At 43.1% G+C, this 21440-nt stretch overlaps 1 protein-coding gene across 9 annotated transcripts in view; it reads right to left on the reverse strand.

Annotated features, from left to right (window-relative positions):
• The window catches only part of mia2 (MIA SH3 domain ER export factor 2), a 27169-nt gene continuing 5729 nt past the window's right edge, over positions 1-21440 (reverse strand). For 3 of the 9 annotated variants that reach the window (XM_065025758.1, XM_065025761.1, XM_065025763.1), the window contains exons 5-28: positions 21161-21289; positions 20902-21017; positions 19182-19313; positions 18960-19070; positions 18742-18813; positions 18478-18588; positions 18254-18325; positions 18015-18119; positions 17625-17747; positions 16312-16423; positions 13493-13539; positions 13304-13394; positions 12535-12673; positions 8093-8194; positions 7804-7864; positions 7654-7689; positions 7504-7571; positions 7300-7382; positions 5078-5215; positions 4287-4415; positions 2928-3050; positions 2453-2502; positions 2126-2300; positions 1-1461 (exon numbers count right to left, since the gene is read on the reverse strand). In XM_065025758.1, coding sequence (XP_064881830.1) covers positions 1280-1461; positions 2126-2300; positions 2453-2502; positions 2928-3050; positions 4287-4415; positions 5078-5215; positions 7300-7382; positions 7504-7571; positions 7654-7689; positions 7804-7864; positions 8093-8194; positions 12535-12673; positions 13304-13394; positions 13493-13539; positions 16312-16423; positions 17625-17747; positions 18015-18119; positions 18254-18325; positions 18478-18588; positions 18742-18813; positions 18960-19070; positions 19182-19313; positions 20902-21017; positions 21161-21289 — 2507 coding nt within the window. In that variant the 3' untranslated portion in view covers positions 1-1279. Of the gene's footprint in view, positions 1462-2125; positions 2301-2452; positions 2503-2927; positions 3051-4286; positions 4416-5077; positions 5216-7299; positions 7383-7503; positions 7572-7653; positions 7690-7803; positions 7865-8092; positions 8195-12534; positions 12674-13303; positions 13395-13492; positions 13540-16311; positions 16424-17624; positions 17748-18014; positions 18120-18253; positions 18326-18477; positions 18589-18741; positions 18814-18959; positions 19071-19181; positions 19314-19746; positions 19964-20482; positions 20585-20901; positions 21018-21160; positions 21293-21440 lie in introns of those variants that run through there. The other 6 variants (XM_065025757.1, XM_065025760.1, XM_065025762.1 and 3 more) reach the window with 4 other exon arrangements.

Here is a 21440-nt window from a genome sequence, read left to right on the forward strand (position 1 = left end):
CATAGTCGGCTCTATTTATTCAGATTCAAAAATGCTAATTACTAGACATCATGCAAAATGGCAAATCCCTGCAAGCCCCTGAACATCATTTTTAGGTGACACCTTTGCCAACAGGTAAGGTCAATTTAAAACTTGCTCAAGACAGTTTACAGAAATGTAGCCAATTTATTACTGCACTGAAAAATATAAAACGCAACAAGTGTTGGGCCCATGTTTCACGAGCTGAAATAAGACCCCTGAAATTCTCCATATGTACAAATGTTTTGCACACATCTGTTAGTGAGCATTTCTCCTCTGCCAAGATAATCCATCCACCTGAATGGCATATCAAGAAGTTGATTAAACAGCATTATCATTGGACAATAGAAGGCCACTCTAAAATGTGCAGTTGTCACATGCCACAGTTTTGAGGGAGCGTTCAATTGGAATGCCCACCAAAGCTATTTCAAGATCATTTCTCACCAGTAAGCCGCCTCCGCCGTTTTAGAGAATTTGGCATCCGCAGACCATGTGTATGGTGTCATGTGGGTGATCAGTTTGCTGATGTTTATGTTGTGAACTTGGTTTTGGTATGGGCAAGCATAAGCAAAATAGCATTTTATCAATTGCAATTTGAATGCACAGAAATACCATGACATGATCGGGAAGCCCTTTTCTTAAGGTAACTATGTCCAACAGTTGCATATCAATATTCCCAGTCATGTGAAATGCATAGATTAGGGCCTAATGAATTTATTTCAATTGACTGATTTCCTCATATGAACTTTCAGTGAAATTCTTGCATGTTGTGTTCATATTTTTGTTCAGTATACATTTAGTGAAAATTAGATCTTTAATAGAGATTCTTACCGTTGCCTCAATTAATCAATTTTAAGTGTTTCTAAAATCCCCTATGGGAAAAATGGTTGGAAAAACAACTGGAAACAATTCCCTGTTTGACTGCTAGATTTTATGAGTATTATGACTCATACAGCTATGTGAATCTACAAAAAAAACTGTTACATAAATGATCGCTCAGTACTCCTAGTGGTACTGTATTGTTCACTCATTAAGTCCTAAGACACAGTGATCTATGTTTGTGTGTGCAACAGACTGTGGGGGAAACAATTCCACTCCCAGCCTCTAGAAAAGGGAGAAAGAGTCATGAATGTTGAAGTTACACTTCAGGAAACAGTCCCTGAACACACGCTCACTACTATCACAACAACAGGAAATTAAGTTTCACACAGGAAGCGGGCCAAGAGAGTTACTCCCGCACAGAGAGAGAGAGAGAGATGGCTCAGATGACATCATGTGGAGAGGGAGATTGGTCAGAAGACACTTCACTGTCAGGTGGGGAGGGCCTTGGAGGGGGCCCAGGGGGAAAACTGTCTGGGTGGGGTCTCATGGGAGGGTACCCCATATGCTGCGGTGGTGGAGGGGGGACTCGCCCGAACATTCCCGGGGGAGGTGGTCCTCGCACTACAGGGGAAATAAGGGGGAAAGGATTACATTTAGTCAGTCTAACAGTATGAAGGCAGAGACATTTAATCTGCAAGATGTAGCAAATGATGGATGGAATGACAATCTTCATCTCCCACCCAAAACTTAATAGAAACAAATGACATAAAAACATGTAATACTACTTAACCTGCAGTTTAAATGCATTATAAATGTCTATTTTTAATATACCCCCTTTTCTCCCCATTGGTAGTTACAGTCTTGTCGCTGCAACTGCTGTACGGACTCGGGAGAGATGAAGGTCGAGAGCCGTGAATCCTCCAAAACACAACCCAACCAAGCCGCACTGCTTCTTGTCACAATGTCCACTTAAACCGGAAGCCAGCCGCACCAATGTGTCGGAGGAAACACCGTACATCTGGTGACCGTGTCAGTGTGCTCTGCGCCCAGCCCGCCACAAGAGTCGCTAGTGCGTGATGGGACAAGGCCAAACCCTCCCCTAACCCGGACGACGCTGGGCCAATTGTGCGCCGCCCGATGGGGTCTCCCGGTCGCGGCCGGCAGCAACAGAGCCTGGACTCGAACCCAGAATCTCTAGTGGCACAGCTAGCACTGTGATGCAGTGCCTTGCGCCACTCGGAAGGCCCGTAATGCCTTTATTATGTAGGGAAAACAGCATACTTACTGCCCATGGGCGCTGGACCTCGTGGGGAGAAAAAGTCTGGAGGTCCGTAAGGGCCTTTGCGTGCAAAGTAAGGGTCCCTGTGGTCCATGGGTGGGAGGGGACCCATACCAGGGGGTACTAAGAGAGGAGGTCCCATCCTCATGTCTCGCAGATCTCCAGGTGCTGACAGATGGGACTGAGGGAACACATTTCAAATACCCAATAATGGAGGGCACTGTAGTGGTACAACACTATTATCCCCATGGGGAAATTAGTTATATATAAATATGAGAAAGAGAGAGTGCATGACTGGACCCCTATTGTTAGTAGAAGGGTGAGAAAACTTACGTCTCTTTCATTTTCACCAGGACCCATACTGTTTCCCATAAATGACGAGTCTGCAAGAACACAAGAGAAAAAAACAGTAATGACCTAGCTAGATCCACTTCCGTCTTTGGTGGGTTTATTTGATGAAGAGGGCTCATTTATGCCTCGATAATGCTATTAGCTTAACTCTATTAAACCAAGGGAGTTTCCAGATTAGGCACAATATCCTGCCCATTCTCTAACATTGGATTGTTCTTCAGGGGTATACTAATCATCGACACTCCTACTATTCACTGCTGACGAAGGAGATCGGTCTGAATCACGTCAGCATTAAAGATCCTGTCTTCAAAATATATTTAATCACTTTAGTTACATACACCTAGCTTTTTGAAGTTAATTTGACAGAGTGGCTATAGTGCAGACACAGAAATAATCTCAAACATTTTAAAACTAAATCTATGGTCCTGTAATACATGTTAGAAAGGAAGGTTCTCACCAGGTTGGTGGCCGAAGCTGTGGGGCTCAGCAGGACCGGGGCCCCTGGGTGGAAGGGGGCCCATAGGAAGGGCTCCGGGCAGAGGTCTCCTGTAGGGAAGGCCTGTGTCTAGATACATATACCCTTTATGAGGAAAAAAAAGAGAGAGAGAGAGAGCACTGTTTCATCAGATTTATTTAGACCAGCTGAGCCGAAGGAGGGGATCACACAGTCAGAAGTGTACAAAGCACAGGAGGTTGGTGGCACCTTAATTGGAAAGGCTCATGGTAATGGCTGGAGCAGAATAATATCAAACACATGGTTTCTATGTGTTTAATGACATTCCATTCGCTCCATTCTAGCCATTCTTATGAGCCATCCTCCCTTTAGCAGCCTCCACTGGTCCAAAGGGGATTGGAGCAAAAAGCAAAAGCCTCACCATCATATCAGAAACAAAAAACAAGCACACATTTAAATCATGATGCATTGAGTTAGTACACATCAAAACAGTGACAGTAGTAGGCAGGGTGGGCATGATGGAATTGTGAATGTAATCAAAATACAGTGATGCCACATGCTAATTGCTCCCCCATGATAACTCAACTAAATAAATAATAGTTCCTAACTCAAGTGAATATTAGACATCTCAAACCAGGCTGAGGCCAGACTTGGGTTAGAGTAGCGTAGGGGCCCAGGTGACAAAGGCCAAAGTGTGGGTGGGGGAAAACTCTAGAACAAACCAGTGGAGGCTCAGGCTCCTCAATGCAGTGGTCTGCAGTCAGTGTGCCCAACCTGCTGACTCTGCCCATCTCTGTGGTCCCGTCACATGACTCAGACAGAGATGAGGCTGGAACTACGACAACCGACCACATCAGTACTGGACAAATAGTAGTCATACACTCACTGACCTATGCCTCACAGACTGACAACCAAAAGACAGAATCTCAAACCTTTCACAGGGCCGGCTGACCACACTACAGCACCACAATCAAATCATATAAAAATGTATTTGTCACATGTCAAATACAACAGAAGTAGACTTCACTGTGAAATTTAAATAGTAACCCAACTGAGGGGAAATATTTTGCTGTGAACAAATCTGACAGTTGGTTAACAAACATAATTAGTAATCAGGTTAGAGTGAGTTATCTAAAACCCAAAAGAAAGTCAGGGCCTCTATACGTAGAAAGATGGTAAAACATACTGAAGTAAATAAAGAACACAAACCCTTTAGGGCTGATATTAAAAAACAAATGAATGTGTCAGAGTAGACTAGAAGATTTGAATATCAGAAGGATAGAATAACTTCTGTCTATTGTGATTGGAGCGGCTGCTGCCTGAGATCATAGGGGGGGCGATAGCAGGTTGTCATCACTGTACCTGGAGGGTGTATAGGTGGGCCCCTGCGATCCCTCTCCCAGGTGGGAGATATCGAGCCGCTGTCAGAGTGAGGACCACCACTACGATCAGAGTCCACCCCACCAGGGGGATCTAACAGGCCTCGGGATACTGGTTATGGGGGAGAGAGAAAGGGGGGTGGTGGGGGGTGGAGAGAAAGAGGGAGGGCAGAAAGAGAAAGCATGACAAAGAGTCTATGAGAAAGAGGTGAGATATGTGGGAGTGGTTGGTGAGTGAGAAAGGGAGATCCAGCATAATGTCAATGAGTTCATGAAGCATGGATGACAAGACCAAAACATGTGCAAAGATCACACTCCCCTCACTGTAGGTGATAGGAAATGCATGCTCACTGCCAAGGCAATTTAGACTATAAAGATAAGCATCTTTAACAGATGTTGTGCCAATCTTCTAGCCAATCAAGACTTGGTACGCATTTGTATTATGTGCTTAAGAACAGGTTTTCAGCATTGTTTTAGTCAATAAGAAGACTATAAAATCAAAACTCTAATATCATTGATTTAAATTATCCTGCAGATCATTTTTCTTAATGTCATTTTTACAAGGTCATGGCACATAGGAAATTGGTACTAAATACAAAGGTAAAAATATTTATGCTAAATATAAACTCATAACACGCCATTCCAAGGAGTATAACATGGCACTGATGGTGAAAGGGCACACATGTCACAAGACATGTAAATTCAGCTGTGGTGTTATTGTATGACCGGAATGACCCAGGCCTGCAGTGCATTGGCGTGGACTGGAGAGGTCACCTCTGCCTCCTGGTCCCATGGGGGGGAAGTTTGGAGAGAGGCGGAGTGGGCCATCCATCAGGGTAGGCGGAGACAGGAAGGCTCTGTTCTCAGAGGCGGGGCGATGTAGGGGGGAGGGGCCATACGGTGACCTTTCACCTGCAGGACAGGGAGGGACATATGGTTCAACGTACAGAATTATGACAGAAATTCTAAATCAACACCCAGAACATGATAGGCAAGCCATAAGACATCTAAATAGTTAACCAGTAGCTACAAGGACTAACTATCTGCATTGAACCTTTTTGCACTAACTCTGACTGCTACTGTCCAACTATCCTGTTGCCTAGTCACTTTACCCCTACCTACATGTACAGTGGGAAAGTACGCAGACCTCTTGACCTTTTCCACATTTTGTTACATTAAAGCCTTTTTCTATAATGGATTACATTACAATTTATCATCTACATACAATACCCCATAATGAGTGAAAACAGGTTTAGAATTTTTTAAAATATGTAAATTAGGTATTTCTGTTTATACAAGTATTCAGACCCTTTGCTATGAGCCTCAAAATCGAGCTCAGGTGCATTCTGTTTCCATTGATCATCCTTGGGATGTTTCTACAACTTGATTTGAGTCCACCTGTGGTCAATTCAATTGATTGGACATGATTTGGAAAGGCACACACCCGTATATAAGCTCCCACAGTTGACAGTGCAAGTCAAAGCAAAAACCAAGCCATGAGGTCGAAGGAATTGTCTGTAGAGCTCAGACAGGATTGTGTCGAGGCACAGATCTGGGGATGGGTACCAAAAACATTCTGCAGGTGAAGGTCACCAATGACACAGTGGCCTCCATCATTCTTAAAATGGAAGAAGTTTGGGTACCTGGCCAAACTGAGCAATCGGGGGAGAAGGGCCTTGGTCAAGGAGGAGACCAAGAACCCGTTGGTCACTGACAGAGCTCCAGAATTCCTCTGTGGAGATGAGAGAACCTTCCAGAATGACAACCCTCTCTGCAGCACTCCACCAATCAGGCCTTTATGGTAGAGTGGCCAGATGGAAGCCACTCCTCAGTAAAAGACACATGACAGCCTACTTGGCGTTTGCCAAAAGGCACCTAAAGGACTCAAGACCATGAGCAACAAGATTCTTTGGTCTGATGAAACCAAGATTGACATTTTTGTCCTGAATGCCAAGCCTCGAGGAAACCTGGCACCATCCCTACAGTGAAGCATTGTGGTGGCAGCATCATGCTGTGGGGATGTTTTTCAGGGGCAGGGACTGGGAGACTAGTCAGGATGGAGGGAAAGATGAACGGAGCAAAGTACAGAGCTTGATGAAAACCTGCTCCAGAGCACTCAGGACCTCAGACTGGGGCAAAGGTTCACCTTCCAACAGTACAAAGACCCTAAGCACACAGCCAAGACAATGCACAAGTGGCTTCGGGAAAAGTCTCAATGTCCTTGAGTGGCCCAGCCAGAGTCTGGACTTGAACCTGATCGAACATCTCTGGAGAGACCTGAAAATAGCTCTGCAGCGATGCTCCCCAGCCAACCTGACAGAGCTTGATATGATCTGAATGGGAGAAACTCCCCAAATACAGATGAGCCAAGCTTATAGCTTCATACCCAAGAAGACTCAAGGCTGTAACCGCTGCCAAAGGTGCTTCAATGTACTGAGTATAGACTCTGAATACTTATAAAATTTGATATTTCCATTTGAAATTTATGAATTTGCACAACAAAAAGTGCTTTCTCATTATGCGGTATTGTGTGTAGATTGAATAGGTTTTCCCCTCACCAATCAATTAAAGAATAAGGCTGTAACGTAACAAAATGTGGATAAAGTCTAGGGGTCTGAATACTTTCCAGATACACTGTACATATATACCTCAATTACCTCGTACCCCTGCACATCAACACAGTACTGGTACCCAGTGTATATAGATTTTAAATTATAGCCAGGTTATCATTACTCATTGTGTATTTGTTATTCTTTTTCTCTGCATTGTTGGGAAGGGCCTGTAAGTAAGAATTTCAGTTAGTCTACACCTGTTTTTATGAAGCATGTGACAAATAACATTTGATTTGATGCACTCCTGTAGATCTGAGAGGATGGATATTATACAAATAATAATTAGGTGGGTGCTTACATCTGTGCTATTTCACACATGTACAAGTGCATGTGTGAATTGGAAATATTACACCCCCCAGTTAGAGAGGTTTATTGGAGACTCACCTCTGAACAGAGGTCTGTCCATGTTGTCCAGAGTATAGGGGTCTTTCTCCACAACATCCAGCTTGAACTGAGTATCAGTCAATCTGCATGGAGACAAACCACAGCTGGAGAATACTTCTCACTACAGGGAAATACTATTTTGTAGCGACAACTGCCAGGTCTGGTGAAACTGACTTCAATAGAAAAGTATTCTTTAGTACTTACTTCTGCCTGAGGTGTGCATTCTCTCTTTTAACTTCAGCCAGGTCGCGGTCAGCACCTCGTGCTGCTAGCTACAATGCAGACAACAGAAATTACAGATGAGTTGCCTGAGGTGTGCTCCATAGTGTATGTATGATGCAACTATGTACTTACCCAGTTATTGTGTGCCTTCTTTTCCTGAGAAGTTATCTGAAAGATGGAAAGAGAATTAAATGAGTTATTTGCCATACATCATCATTGCACATGGTCAATGTTTTTGCCCTCTCCCAGTCTCTTATGATACAACAGTGTCAGATCTCCCACCTGGGTTTTGTAGGCCTGGTTAGTCTTCTCCAGCTCATCCTCCAGGTCTTGTGCCCTTTGCCTGTATGTGTGAAAACTGCACCCTGAGACAAGCACTCACAACAAAAACACCCCGCAAAGTGGAGTCTCATAGAACACATTGGATCGATTTGATTGACAGGAACTCCCTCTGGGGTTCACGCTTTGGGTTTTTGCCCTAGCACTTCACAGCTGATTCAAATAATCAAAGTTTGATGAGTTATTGGAATCAGCGGTCTAGTGCTAAGGCAAAAACCATGCAGAAACTGACCTGTAGCTGTTGAGCTCCTCCACGGCCAGGGTGATGCTCTTGTCAGCCTTGGTCAGCTTCTCGTCCTTCTGAAGACGCTCCCTCTCCTCCACAGTCAACATCCTGACACCAGGGGAGAACACCCAGTATCAGACAGATATTATCAGGCATAGTACAGTTCAATAGCCCCACTCTAATTAGTGAAACCTTGAATGTGGGCTTTCCTTCTCTGTGGCCGAGAGACTAGTCAAGGATCATATCACCTCTACCTTACCTGCCACCCTAGACCCACCCAGACGGCATCCCTAGCCACGTCCTCAGAGCATGTGCAGATCAGCTGGCTGGTGCTTAAAGATGGCCACCATTGTCCCTGTACCCAAGAAGGCAAAAGGTAACCGAACTTAATGACTATCGCCCTGTAGCACTCACTTCTGTCATCATGAAGTGCTTTGAGAGCCTAGTCGAGGATCATATCACCTCTACCTTACCTGCCACCCTAGACCCACTTCAGTTTGCTTACCACCCTAATAGAGACAGAGGAGGCAGTCGCCATCACTCTGCCCTATCCAATCTGGACAAGAGGAATACCTATAAGAATGCTGTTTATTGACTATAGCGCAGCCATCAACACCATAGTACCCTCCAAGCTCATCATTAAGCTCGAGGCCCTGGGTCTGAACCCTGCCCTGCGCAACTGGGTCCTGGACTTCCTGGCGGGTCACCCCCAGGGGGTGAAGGAAGGAAACATCACATCCACTCCCTCTTGTACTCCCTGTTTACCCATGACTGCGTAGCAAAGCATGCCTCCAACTCAATCAAGTTTGCAGATGACAACAGTAGTAGGCTTGATTACCAACAATGATGACACAGCCTTCAGGGAGGAGGTGAGGGCTCTGGGAGTGTGGTGCCAGGAAAACAACCTCAATGTCACCAAAACAAAAAGGAGATGATCGTGGACTTCAGGAAACAGAAGGTGCACCCCCCTATCTACATCGACGGGACTGCAGTGGAGAAGGGGGAAAACTTCAAGTACCTTGGTGTACACACCACAGACAAACTGAAATGGTTCACCCACACAGACAGCGTGGTGGAGAAGGCACAACAGAGCCTCTAAAGAAATTTGGCTTGTCACCTAAAACCCACAAACTTCAACAGATGGACAATTGAGAGCATTCTGTCGGGCTGTATCACCACCTGCTATGGCAACTGCACTGCCCACAACAGCAAGGCTCTCCAGAGGGTGGTGCGATCTGCTCAATGCATTACCGGGGGCAAACTACCCGACCTCCAGGACACCTACAGCACCCAATGTCAGATTTATTTCACCTTTATTTAACCAGGTAGGTTAGTTGAGAACAAGTTCTCATTTACAACTGCGACCTGGCCAAGATAAAGCAAAGCAGTGTGGCAAACACAGAGTTACACATGGAATAAACAAACAGTCAGTAATACAATAGAAAAAGTCTATATACAGTGTGTGCAAATGAGGTAGGATGAGGGAGGAAAGGCAATAAACAGGCCATAGTGGCAAAATAATTACCTTATACCAATTAAACACTGGAGTGATAGATGTGCAGAAGATGAATGTGCAAGTAGAGATACTGGGGTGCAAAGGTGCAAAATAAATAAAATAACCGTATGGGGATGAGGTAGTGAGGATGGGCTATTTACAGATGGGCTGTGTACATGTGCAGTGATCTGTGAGCTGCTCTGAATGCTGGTGCTTAAAGTTAGTGAGGGAGATATGAGTCTCCAGCTTCAGTGATTTTTGCAGTTCGTTCTAGTCATTGACAGCAGAGAACTGGAAGGAAAGGCGGCCAAAGGAGGAATTGCCTTTGGGTGTGACCAGTGAAATATACCTGCTGGAGCGTGTGCTACTGGTGGGTGCTGCTATGGTGACCAGTGAGCTGAGATAAGGCGGTGCTTTACCTAGCAAAGACTTATAGATGACCTGGAGCCAGTGAGTTTGGCGACGAACATGAAGCAAGGGCCAGCCAACGAGAGCATACAGGTCGCAGTGGTGGGTAGGCTTTGGTGACAAAACGGATGGCACTGTGTTAGACTGCATCCAATTTGCTGAGTAGAGTGTTGGAGGCTATTTTGTAAATGACACCGCTGAAGTCAAGGATCGGTAGGATGGTCAGTTTTACGAGGGTATGTTTGGCAGCATGAGCGAAGGATGCTTTGTTGCGAAATTAGAAGCCGAATCGAAATAAAATGTTGGATTGGAGATGCTTAATGTGAGTCTGGAAGGAGAGTTTACAGTCTAACCAGACACCCAGGTATTTGTCCACATATTCTAAGCCAGAAACGTCCAGAGTAGTGATGCTGGACGGGCGGGCAGCGATCGGTTGAAGAGCATGCATTTAGTTTTACTTGCATTTAAGAGCAGTTGGAGGCCACGGAAGGAAAGTTGTATGGCATTGAAGCTTGTCTGGAGGTTAGTTAACACAGTGTCCAAAGAAGGGCCAGAAGTATACAGAATGGTGTCGTCTGCGTAGAGATGGATCAGAGAATCACCAGCAGCAAGAGTGACATCATTGATGTATACAGAGAAGAGAGTCGGCCCGAGAATTTAACCCTGTGGCACCCCCATAGATACTGCCAGAGGTCCAGACAACAGGCCCTCCGATTTGACACACTGAACTCTATCAGAAAGTAGTTGGTGAACCAGGCGAGGCAGTCATTTGAGAAATCAAGGCTATTGAGACTGCCGATAAGAATGTGGTGATTGACAGAGTCAAAAGCCTTGGCCAGGTCGATGAATACAGCTGCATAGTATTGTCTCTTATCGATGGCGGTTATGATATCGTTTAGGACCTTGAGCGAGGCGGAGGTGCCCCCATGACCAGCTCAGAAACCAGATTGCATAGCGGAGAAGGGATGGTGGGATTTGTTAACTTGGCTTTCGAAGACCTTAGAAAAGGCAGGGTAGGTTAGATGTAGGTCTGTAGCAGTTCGGGTCTAGAGTGTCTCCCCTTCGAAGAGGGGGATGACCGCGGCAGCTTTCCAATCTTTGGGGATCTCAGACGATATACGAAAGAGAAGTTGAACAGGCTAGTAATAGGGGTTGCAACAATTTCAGCAGATAATTTTAGAAAGAGAGGGTCCAGATTGTCTAGCCGGCTGATTTGTAGGGGTCCAGATTTTGCAGCTCTTTCAGAACATCAGCTATCTGGATTTGGGTGAAGGAGAAATGTGGGAGGGTTGGGCAAGAGGCTGTGGGGGGTGCAGGGCTGTTTTGACCGGTGTACGGTAGCCAGGTGGAAAGCATGGCCAGCTGTAGAAAAATGCTTATTGAAATTCTCAATTATTGTGGATTTATCGGTGGTGACAGTGTTTCCTAGCCTCAGTGCAGTGGGCAGCTGGAGGAGGTGCTCTTATTCTCCATGGACTTTACAGTGTCCCAGAACTTTTTAGATTGTCCCAGAACTTGTCTATTGCTTTCCATACTGCCTGTGTATATTGTTTCCTAAGTTCCCTGAAAAGTTGCATATCGTGGGGGCTATTCGATGCTAATGCAGTACGCCACAGGATGTTTTTGTGCTGGTCAAGGGCAGTCAGGTCTGAAGTGAACCAAGGGCTATATCGGTTTCTTGGTTCTACATTTTTTGAACGGGGAGTAAGGAAGGCCAAAAATATCATCAAGGACATCAACCACCCGAAGCCACTGCCCGTTCACCCCGCTATCATCCAGAGGGCGAGGTCAGTACAGGTGCATCAAAGCTGGGACCGAGAGACTGAAAAACAGTTTCTAACAGCCATCACTAGCACATTAGAGACTGTTGTCTATAGGCATAGACTAGGAATCACTGGTCACTTTAAGGAATGGAACACTAGTCACTTGAATAATGTTTTACATATCTGGCATTACACATCTCATATGTACAGTGGGGCAAAAAAGTATTTAGTCAGCCACCAATTGTGCAAGTTCTCCCACTTAAAAAGATGAGATGTGATTTTCTGGATTTTTTTTCTCATTTTGTCTGTCATAGTTGAAGTGTACCTATGATGAAAATTATAGGCCTCATCTTTTTAAGTGGGAGAACTTGCACAATTGGTGGCTGACTAAATACTTTTTTGCCCCACTGTATATACTGTATTCTATACTATTCTACGGTATCTTAGACACTTAATTCTTATATATCTTGCATTACTCATCTCATATGTATATACTGTTTTTCTATACTATTCTACTGTATCCGTTCAGCTCTGACATCGCTCATCCATATGTATAGTCTTAATTCATTCCTACTTAGATGTGTGTATATGTTGTGTAATTTCTTATATATTACTTGTTAAATATTACTGCACTGTCAGAGATAGAAGCACAAGAATTGCGCTACACCCGCAATAACATCTGCCAGTCACGTGTATGTGACCAATAAAATGTTATTTGATTTGAATGTTTATAGATGAAGCTGTGCATTTGGGTGAGCGTTGGTGTGGCTCCCGTACAGTACCTGTGTAGTTTGAGCTCATTCTCCTGGTACATCTCTGTCATGATCTGCAGTTTCTGCTGGAGTGTCTGCACCTGGACCGTGTACTTCTCACTGTCTGTCTGCAGAGAGGCCTTCTCATTCTCCAGTTTCTTAATCCCCTCTGCAACACAACAGTAAAGCTGTTATGTCCAGGTCTAGGCTCAAAGGGATACTTTGGGATTTTGGTAATGAGGCCCTTTAAATCGACTTCCCCAAAGTCAGATGAACTTGTGGATACCAGTTTTATGTAATCTCTGTCCAGTATGAAGGAAGTTAGAGGTAGTTTCACGAACCAATGCTAACTAGCTTTGGTGCAATAACTGGAAGTCTATCGGTATCTACTAGTAATGCTAATTATCCCTTTAATCTGTGTCTGGGAAACCGACCATTTGTCTTTACATCTTGATTATTCCCAAAAAACCCTCGCTTTTCTTGAACTAACCCTAGTATTTGGCTTTTCTTACTTGCACTGACTTTGCTAATAGCTACTTCATTGAGGAAAATGTTTACTTACTATGACTGCGATGTGGTTCTCACCTAGCTATCTTAATATTAATGCACTAACTGTAAGTCGCTCTGGATAAGAGCATCTGCTAAATGACCAAAATGTAAAAATGGTCTGTTATCATGAAAACAGCTATTGAAGCGTCTTTCAATAGAACTACATTTATGTACATTATAAAACAAACGTTGTTTTGTTACCCACCGTGATCAGAGGAATTACTATTGAACAGCTGACTACTCTGCTTACCTTGGAGGTCCTCCTTGGCCTTGACTTCATCTGCTAGTTTAGCAAACACCCTGTCCTTGTCTTCATCCACCGACTTCAAGTCTGCATTCATCTAAAGAGAAGAAAAAAAAGAAAGTCTCATATCTTCCATTTATCGCTGATAAGAGTTGTTTTTAAGCCATAATTTCAGTTGTTGAAGAGAAGACATACCTTGGCTGCATGAATGAGTTTCTGTATTCTTCGTCGTTGATGGTTATCTGTGGACCAAAAAATACAAACAAATAAGTTAAATCTGGGAAGACACACACACATATGTAGACACATCCCTCAGTCAATATCTTGACTCCTTAAAAATAAAAATATCCAATGATGGCTGTGCATATCGATCCAAAGAGATGGTGAGAAAAAGCCTGCTGACCATGCCTTTACTCTCCTTTCATGGCCTCCCAACCGCTCTTAATTAAAGTAAAACTAAATGCATGCTCTTCAACCGATCGCTGCCCGCACCTGCCCGCCTGTCCAGCATCACTACTCTGGACGGTTCTAACTTAGAATATGTGGACAACTACCTAGGTGTCTGGTTAGACTATAAACTCCTCCCAGACTCACATTAAGCATCTCCAATCCAAAATTGAATCGGCTTCCAATTTCACAACAAAGCCTCCTTCACTCATGCTGCCAAACTTACCCTCGTAAAACTGACCATCCTACCGATCCTTGACTTCAGCGGTGTCATTTACAAAATAGCCTTCAACACTCTACTCAGCAAATTGGATGCAGTCTAACACAGTGCCATCCGTTTTGTCACCAAAGCCCCATATACTACCCACCACTGCGACCTGTATGCTCTCGTTGGCCGGCCCTCACATCAGATTCGTCACCAAACCCACTGGCTCCAGGTCATCTACAAGTCTTTGCTAGGTAAAGCCCAGTCTTATGTCAGCTCACTGGTCACCATAGCAGCACCCACCTGTAGCACACGCTCCAGCAGGTATATTTCACTGGTCACCATTGTCATGACTGTCCTGATCAGGTCAGGTTACAGGAGACCTCAACCCTACAGATTATCTCTCAACCCCAACAGAGGAGAGATCTAGGGGTCTGAAGATGTGGGTTTTTTATGACCCCTCACGCCCCTGGTAAATCTTAGGCCACAGACAAATTCCTTTTGTCCTGTTACTATGGAGAACCTTAAACATGAAATAAAGGGACTTTGGAACAATGGTTTCCGTCAGCCACAATGGTGGTCATGACAATAGATGGAATATGAAAATGTATGTCATTTTTGTTTTGTTATTAATAGGTGAAGTTATTACGAAAACATTGTAACGACAACAGTTTACCTAGTATATGTTTGATGTTAATACATTGTACGTTGTATGGAAAATGTCCAAATCAAAGAGGATGTTTTGGTAAAGATGAAATGTGAAGTTAGTTGTCTAAAATTGGATTTGAGTCAAATCTAGACCTTGCCTCTTAACTTGGTACGCCCAGAGAATTGCCCTAAAGGCGGTTACGCCCACTTCTGACCCGAGGGTTTAAAACCTGTGAGTGAAGAATTTACAGATAAGACTAAGTGACCCAAGGTCTAAAAAGTCAACGAACCCAAAACGCAACACAAGTTTGAAGACAAAGAAATATTTTTCTACCCAAGCTACGGATGAGTAGCTGTGTCTAAGAGGGTGAATTCAAGTCGAACCACCTAGCCTCCACCTCCCATCGAATCATGTCATCTACACTGTTTCATTCCTACGCTGTGAGCGCTGAGCTGTCTGTCCTCAGAAGAGCCCTTCCAGAACAAGGGTGAGGGAACAGACTCCTAAGTCAAAAGGACACTGACATCGTGAGGACGACCAGAGTTGCACCGGAGAAGTGAGTCATTGAGCAGCCTGAACGGTCCACGCGGAGAATCCACGGAGACCATCCCCACGCGGAGAATCCACAGAGACCTTCCCCACGTAATTACATCATTATATTCTGACCCATAAGAGCGGCAGTTTGGGGGCAAGGCTAAGAATAAGCATAGTTGACAAATTCACCCAAATGTATATGTCTCTCGTGTACTTTCTTTTTCGCTCTCTTTTAAATCCCCATTTTGGGTAACACGCGCCATAGTGTGTTGGCCCGTTATACTAAGTCCTAATCAATAGCCTAGAATGTGTTTTTGTGTATCTTTTATCATCATTTTAGCTTTATAGTAAATAAATACTCAACTAAGATTGGTGTGGTACGAACTCATTGGTGAGACCCGGGTCCGTGCATATTCCCGGATTATGCGACGTTCAGAACGAGACTGTAGAGGTAACTGGTTAATTAGCGGCTGTTGTGAAATCGATATTCTTTGTTAATCTGGGAAATTGAAACTCAATAAAACTAATTTTCCCAGGGTGCCCAAGGTTAATGAGTTAATAATCGCTTGATTCAGTTAATCACGCAATTAGAAACCTTTAATCATTCGATGAGCAGTCATCACATTAACTAATACAATGTCACGATACCTCCAAAGCCAATTCCTCCTTTCCTTACAGTTCTCTGCTGACAATGACTTGAACGAATTACAAAAATCACTGAAGCTGGAGACTCATATCTCCCTCACTAACTTTAAGCATCAGCTGTCAGAGCAGCTGTACATAGCCCATCTGTAAATATCCCATCAAACTACCTCATCCCCATACTGTTATTTATTTTGCTCCTTTGCACCCAGTATCTCTACTTGCACATTTATCTTCTGCACATCTATCACTCCAGTGTTTCATTGCTAAATTGTAATTACTTCGCCACGACAGCCTATTTATTGCCTTACGTCATTTGCACACACTGTACATAGATTTTTTTATATTGTGTTATTGACTATACGTTTGTTTATTCCATGTGCAACTCTGTTGTTTATGTCGCACTGCTTTAATTTATCTTGGCCAGGTTGCAGTTGTAAATGAGAACTTGTTCTCAACTGGCCTACCTGGTTAAATAAAGGTGAAATAAAAATAAATAAAATGGGGTCAGCCTTGTGTACATCAAGAGAATCTCACCTTGTCCTTCTCCATTCTCTGTCCCTTGTGTCCCACTCCTCTCCTCCCTGTTGGCGCCATCCTCCAGCACTGAGTCCCAGTCCTTCATCTTCAACAGGCAGTCTGTCAAGGACTGATGGAGAGAGAAGGCTTTACCACTCAAACTTTATTTTAGTCTTGAGAACTTCTTGTGTTGTATACATGAAACAGAACACACACTACATGTCCAAAAGCACTTTGACACCTGCTTGTTGAACACCTCATTCCAAAATCATGGGCGTTAACGTGGAGTTGGTCCCCCCCTTTGCTGCTCTAACAGCCTCCACTCGTTTCAATTCATCCAAAATGTGTTTGATGGGATTGAGGTTAGGGCTCTGTACAGGCCAGTAAAGTTCTTCCACACCGATCTTGACAAACCATTTCTGTATGGACCTCACTTTGTGCATTATGCTGGACAGGAAAGGGCCTTCCCCAAACTGTTGCCACAAAGATGGAAGCATAGAATTGTCTACAATGTCATTGTATGCTGTCGTATTAAGATTTCCCGTCACTGGAACTAAGGGGCCTAACCAGAACCATGAAAAACAGCCCCAAACCCAGATTCGTATGTCAGATTGCCAGATGGTGAAGCGTGATTCATCACTCCAGATAACACGTTTCCACTGTTCCAGAGTCAAATAGCGGCAAGCTTTACACCACTCCAGCTAACACTTGGCATTGCGCATAGTGATCTTAGGCTTGTGTGTTATTGTGCTGACGTTGAGTCCAGAGGCAGTTTGGAACTCGGTTGCGAGTGTTGAAGCCGAGGACAGAGCTTACCGGGGGAGCTCTAGCAAGGCAGAAATTTGACTTACTGACTTGTTGGAAAGGTGCCATCCTATGACAGTGCCACATTGGAAGTCACTAAGCTCTTCAGTAAGGCCATTCTACTGCCAATGTTTGTCGATGGAGATTGCATGGCTGTGCGTTCGATTTCACTAGTGCGTTCAAATCCACTAATTCAAAAGGGGTGTCCAAATACATTTGCACATATATATATACACACACATACATATATATATATATATACATACATACATACATACACAACAAAACACAGTACATACAAATTATAATTAAATAACAAGCAATAAAGGATTTCCATTATGAAGATTATCATAGCCTCAAATAGGTTGAGCCATTTAGGGTGTTTAACTTATGGTCAGTTGAAACCCCAAGTAATCTTCATAGTGGGTGTTGACTGGTTTTTCCAGTACAGGGCACGGTACACAAATATTTGTTTTAGACATCTTACTGCATGTGGTTTTTGCCAGTGCAGTAATATGAATGCAAACCTTGATGCGCTCATCTTTGTTGGTAGCATCCTGCAGCATTCCAGTGTAGGAGCTCTCACACATCCTCATCTCCTCCTCCAGCTCACTCATCCGCTCCCCCCAGCCCTCTGCCTCCTGGACCAGCTGTGGGAAGAGGGGAGAGGGTGAGGACCCCACCAGACTATAGGACTCTTTGTGCTTTCTGTTCAGGACAACCCCTACAGGTTCTTTGTGTAACAAGAAACTTCAAATGCTTTGTTTTGCATTAATGGCAACAAAGGCTGATATGGAACTGGAGTATACACCACTATTAGTGACAGAGCCACCCACATAGATACTGTATCTATGGCTCTGATTTGTGAATAGGCCTAGATAGATGAAAATTGGCATTTTAGATGTCAGGTTACATACCTGGCCATTTTTCTCCTGGAGCAACACCTTCTCTTCTTTTGCTGCCTCCAGATTATTCTGATTCCTTTCACTGTTCATGTCAAATATTTTCAGGGTTGTCTGTGCCTGAAATGATAACAGAATGAGTTACATCTAACCTGGCTCTGACTGTGTCAGATTTAAAATGCATTATGGGAAGGAATTACAATTAACATTTTGTTCATAATATATAACATTGTAATGGGGACATCAGACTTTACCTGTTCTGTCTGGGACTTGAGGTCCCTGGTTTCTTCTTCTAAGGTTTTCAAGGTTTCCTGCATATCTGCAATCTGAAGAATTGCACACAACACCAGATCTCAAAAACAAACTGAAATATGAGAGCAAAGAGGAAAATAATAACAATAGCTGAAACATGTCAAAGCATAAACATCAACACACAGAAAAAGGTGATGAGAAAAAAAAAGTCTTAAGTCAAACGCACTGTCTCCTCCTGCTGCAACCTCATTGCTCTTTGGATATTCAGGTCCTCCTTTAACTTTTCTATATCATTTCCAAGCTGTGTATTTGACTGTTTCAGCCTCTGGGACATCACCTGAGGAGGACACCATTATAGTTTTACTGGGACTTGAAAGTCGCACGCATACCAAGTCCTTTTATACCACTTGGCAGTGTTATTTAGCTGTGATATATGGGAATGTCTCTTCAGTATTGAGAACAATCATACTATGTAGTATCTTTGTCTTACCTCCAGATTCTCTCTCTCTGTGACATGAGCCAAAATACCACTATTCCGCAGGGCAGTTTCCAGTTCTTCATACTAAAAAGGTACATAAATAAACAAACAGTAGCAAAGGCATTCATAACACACAGGTCCATACAAAACATGTAATTTCAAAGGGAATTGCATTGAATAGTTTGAAAATCTAGTCAGTCACACACAGGTTTATTTGACATAGGCCTCACATTTCGTTGAACCTCACTCAAAGTCTCAAGGACTTTGCACTTTTCATCTAATAGTTCAGCCACCTTCAGGCCCATCCGCCTCTCTTTGCTTGAATACAGTCTGCTCTTTATCTGTGGAAACAATGGAAGAATTTTGTGAGCTTGGTCACTCTCCAATCAAAATAAAGAACGTGGTTGTTCATCCCTATACTTGCATGCTGATCATAATATCAGACAACTTACACATTGGTAGAACCTGCAGCTGAACAATAGGAGGGTGCCCAACCCTAGTAAGGCAGTGACGATGACCGCTTCCCATGGCAGTCCATACAGGTCAGGACCTGGCTTTATGTCATCAGGAAGGGATGACAGGACCTAGGTAGGAAAAAAATTAAATAATAATACTAATTTTGAAAAAGTATCAACTAAATCAGAGAAATGACTTATAATCATTATAGATCTGCTATAGATTTTTGTTTCAGGCCCTGGATTGTGGATACATGACAGTTCAAACGTAAAGTGATTGTCAATGCTTTTAGGAGCCTCAACACGCTAACTAGCTAGCCAGCTACTTAGACAGATAGCTAACTACAACCGTTAGCTAGTTATCTAGCTAAGTATTTAGCTAGCTTACCAGGCAACAGTGCTCTCATAGCCAACAAGACACGAGACATTGGCTAGATAAGCCTTTTCTGACGAATTAAATGATGTAGTAACGTTAGTTGGTTAGCTTGCTTGATAACACCAGTTGATGTTTTTAGCAGTGATGGGTCCAAATTAACGTAAGATATAATGACACGTGACTCACATCGTTCGCTTTCTCCAAGGCAATAGTGTAATAGGTCCTTGCTGTCATTTTGAAATCAGTCACTTGAGTAGCGACTGTCTCGCCACTTGTTTGATCTTCCATTTGTTGAATATTTCATTTAAATATTATTTTCAGGATCATGTTTGCTAACATTGAAAAAACGAATGCTCAGCTGTTACTTGGACCTGATAGTAGTAGCGGGTAACGTCATGACGCTGAAACGTACGGTGGAGGTTGTTGCTATTTTATGCACGCCAAATTCACTTAAACGACTCACTTTCGGTTATTTTTTCCTAAAACGAATATTTATTGATTTATATAATTGTAATCCTACACAATAATATATGTTATCTGACTTTTCAATCAAAAGAGTTATTTGTAATTGTTACAACACTCCCACTTCCTGCCTAACGTTGAGTTGGTATATTCTCAACGTCACCAATCGTAGAACGCCACACTGGCAGACTGAGGCGTATTTAAAGTAACACTGAACCTGACGAAACATGCAAATTGTGGGAAAACAACACATATTAGTCAACCTCCATCCCTATTCTTAAATAGTCAAGGAAAAATTGACATTTTTCTCCAGCTGAGACAGATTGTCACCAAAGTCCCTCTGCTGTCAACTGCCTTGCCCTATCAGAGTAGGCCAAGTTGTTGTTGTTGGTTGGGTGTTGACCTTTCCTGTAGCTTTTCAGTGCTGTCCCCAGTGTCCAAAACACTACCCTTTACTCACCTGGTCAACATCCTGAACCTCCATTTGTATTCTCAATTTAAAGTCCTCATGTTATTATTGCATTACCATAGTGCGGGGAAAAGCCTTGTCACCGAAGCCAGAGCCAACTACAACTCCTCAAAGTGTTGGATGACTCATAGGGGTAGTGCAGATGACATGTTGCATACCAGAGACACATACCAGAGGTTTTAAAGGACCAGCTTTTCTAGTCAATGATTATTGTCATGTGTGTATTGTGCTGTATTTGTCTAAGTCCAATGCCACAACCGAAGTTCCCTGTCATGGAAAAATATGACATTCTATTGAGGATGATGGAGACATCCATAGTGCAGTCCAATCATTTTAAATGTATGGGCTGTTTAGCTAATTTAATCTCAATAGATTACAAGGGGGATATAGTAGTCATATAACTTTCTTACCTGTATAGTGAGCCATTTTAGAAGAGCCTTAACTGTCAGCATATGAGCAACAGCATCACCAGTGACTTGACGTGCAGAAGAAAAAAGATATTCCATCACTGCAGGCTCAGGTTTATCTGTTAAATATATTTAAAAGGTATACATAACACAATAGTGAGTGTCATAATAATTGATCATATATTTTTACCAGCCACAGATGGAACTATTTTCATCTATATAATTAGTATGTTATTTTTAAGAATGGACATAAATGCATTACATTTGTCTGTTAGTGTTGGGGTTTGGATGTCTCCTTCCCCAGAGAAATGTTCTCCTTTCAGGTTGGTTAGGTCTTCGTTTTCATTGCGAGTTAAACAATCATCATTGATGCAGTTTGTCTTGTCTGTTTCTGCTGGATAACATATAGACATTATGATACCAAATAATTTAAAAAAAACATGTAAGACCTTGTCAATAAATGGTTGTCAGATATAACACTTTGACAACTGCTAACCTTTTCAATATTGACATGGAAGAGACATGCAACCAAAATCAATAAA

Source organism: Oncorhynchus nerka, linkage group LG12 (genome assembly GCF_034236695.1).
Source record: "Oncorhynchus nerka isolate Pitt River linkage group LG12, Oner_Uvic_2.0, whole genome shotgun sequence".
Classification (NCBI taxonomy): domain Eukaryota; kingdom Metazoa; phylum Chordata; class Actinopteri; order Salmoniformes; family Salmonidae; genus Oncorhynchus; species Oncorhynchus nerka.